At 46.9% G+C, this 1,401-nt stretch overlaps 1 protein-coding gene across 1 annotated transcript in view; it reads left to right on the forward strand.

Annotated features, from left to right (window-relative positions):
• Positions 1–4: 4 nt before the first annotated feature.
• Positions 5–1,401, forward strand: part of ADAMTS10 (ADAM metallopeptidase with thrombospondin type 1 motif, 10) — a gene marked incomplete at its 5' end in the record, with an annotated part of 19,536 nt that continues 18,139 nt past the window's right edge. Inside the window, one exon of the mRNA XM_010152273.1 lies at positions 5–109. Coding sequence (XP_010150575.1) covers positions 5–109 — 105 coding nt within the window. The remainder of the gene's footprint in view (positions 110–1,401) is intronic.

A 1,401-nucleotide genomic window follows, 5' to 3' on the forward strand; every position in this document is an offset into this window, starting at 1 on the left:
GGAGGTCTGCAGTGAGTTATGGTGTCTGAGTAAAAGCAACCGCTGCATAACCAACAGCATCCCTGCTGCTGAGGGGACCATATGCCAAACCAACACCATTGAAAAGGGGGTAAGGAAGCCCGGGTCACCATAGCAAGTTGGCAGTGAGTGGTTAAATCCCTCTTCCAGCAATAACTGTGATTATTGTTTGTGTTGGTGAATGCAGAGCTGATTTAAGGACACCCACCATCCTGCCCTCCCCTGCTTCCCAGAGCCTGGAGCCACCTCCACCCTGCCTGCTGTCTCAGAGGGAGGCTGGGATGTGCCAAGGAGCCCAGGGGCCCGTAATCACCCCAAAGTACAGATCATCTTTCATATTGCTGGAAATGCAGAATACGAAGTCCCTGCTCCAGTGAGCTTCTTGGTCTCTCCTAGGAGGCACAGAAAGGTGTCCTGAAGCAGTGCCCTATGCTTTAGGTGAACATCTTGTTCTCGGGTCTGCTGAGGTCTCCAGCCTGTCCTGAGAGAAGGGATTTTTGCCTCGATTTCCCCAGGAGGGACAATGGGTTGGTAACATGCTTTCAGAGGACCTTGTGAAAAGCTGCCTCACAAGGCTAGATCTGATGAAACCTTCATTTTTCAGACTCAGCTGAGAGAAGACGGTAGCATTTCTCATGACCATATAATTTGAAATTTGACTTGTTCATATCGCTTTATTCCCTGCGTCTCCTACACCCATTTGCACCAATATGAAGTGAGTGTGTAGCACCGTTAAAACAAAGTGCCTTTGCAAACCAAATAATAGTTGGGACAATGGACAATCAGGACTGGGACCTTCTCAATTAAATGGACATGTGCTTTTCCACTAGAGGGAAAATCATTCCCAAGAAATTCAAGAATAATTTCAAGTCCTTAAGCAGCTGGAGAAGCTAATGTACAGGAAATAGGTTGACTTTGTCAAATGCATTATTCCTTTCCAACAGTCATCTTAGTTCTGCAGGAGATTAGATTGAAAAGGAGTGGACCGTTCCTGGGGCTGCACATCCCTGCTGCTGAAAACTCACTGTATACAGTGGCGATTTTTTGCATCAGTCATCATTTTTAACAGTTTTTCCCACTTTTAAATATCTCTTCTTCCCCCACTCACTAGTTGTTTTTTAACCAAGGTTCTTCAAAAGTCCTAAGAGAAGTGAAGTGACAAGCAGTCGCAGCCCCCAGGACTCATGGGAGCTCTTCCCAGTGAAGATACTGACTCAGCTTGAACCCCCAGTATCTTCCTGTGCTTCTGTTTATCCTTTTGTATTAATTTGTGCTTCAGAAGTGTTTTTATATCCTTGGGTAATACAAGGTGCTTCTGCACCTTCACCAGCTGGAGCTCCTGGCTGGTGGCCCCTGTGCTCGCCGGCTGGGTGTTCCCTCAGA

Source organism: Eurypyga helias, unplaced genomic scaffold (genome assembly GCF_000690775.1).
Source record: "Eurypyga helias isolate BGI_N326 unplaced genomic scaffold, ASM69077v1 scaffold14235, whole genome shotgun sequence".
Classification (NCBI taxonomy): Eukaryota; Metazoa; Chordata; class Aves; order Eurypygiformes; family Eurypygidae; genus Eurypyga; species Eurypyga helias.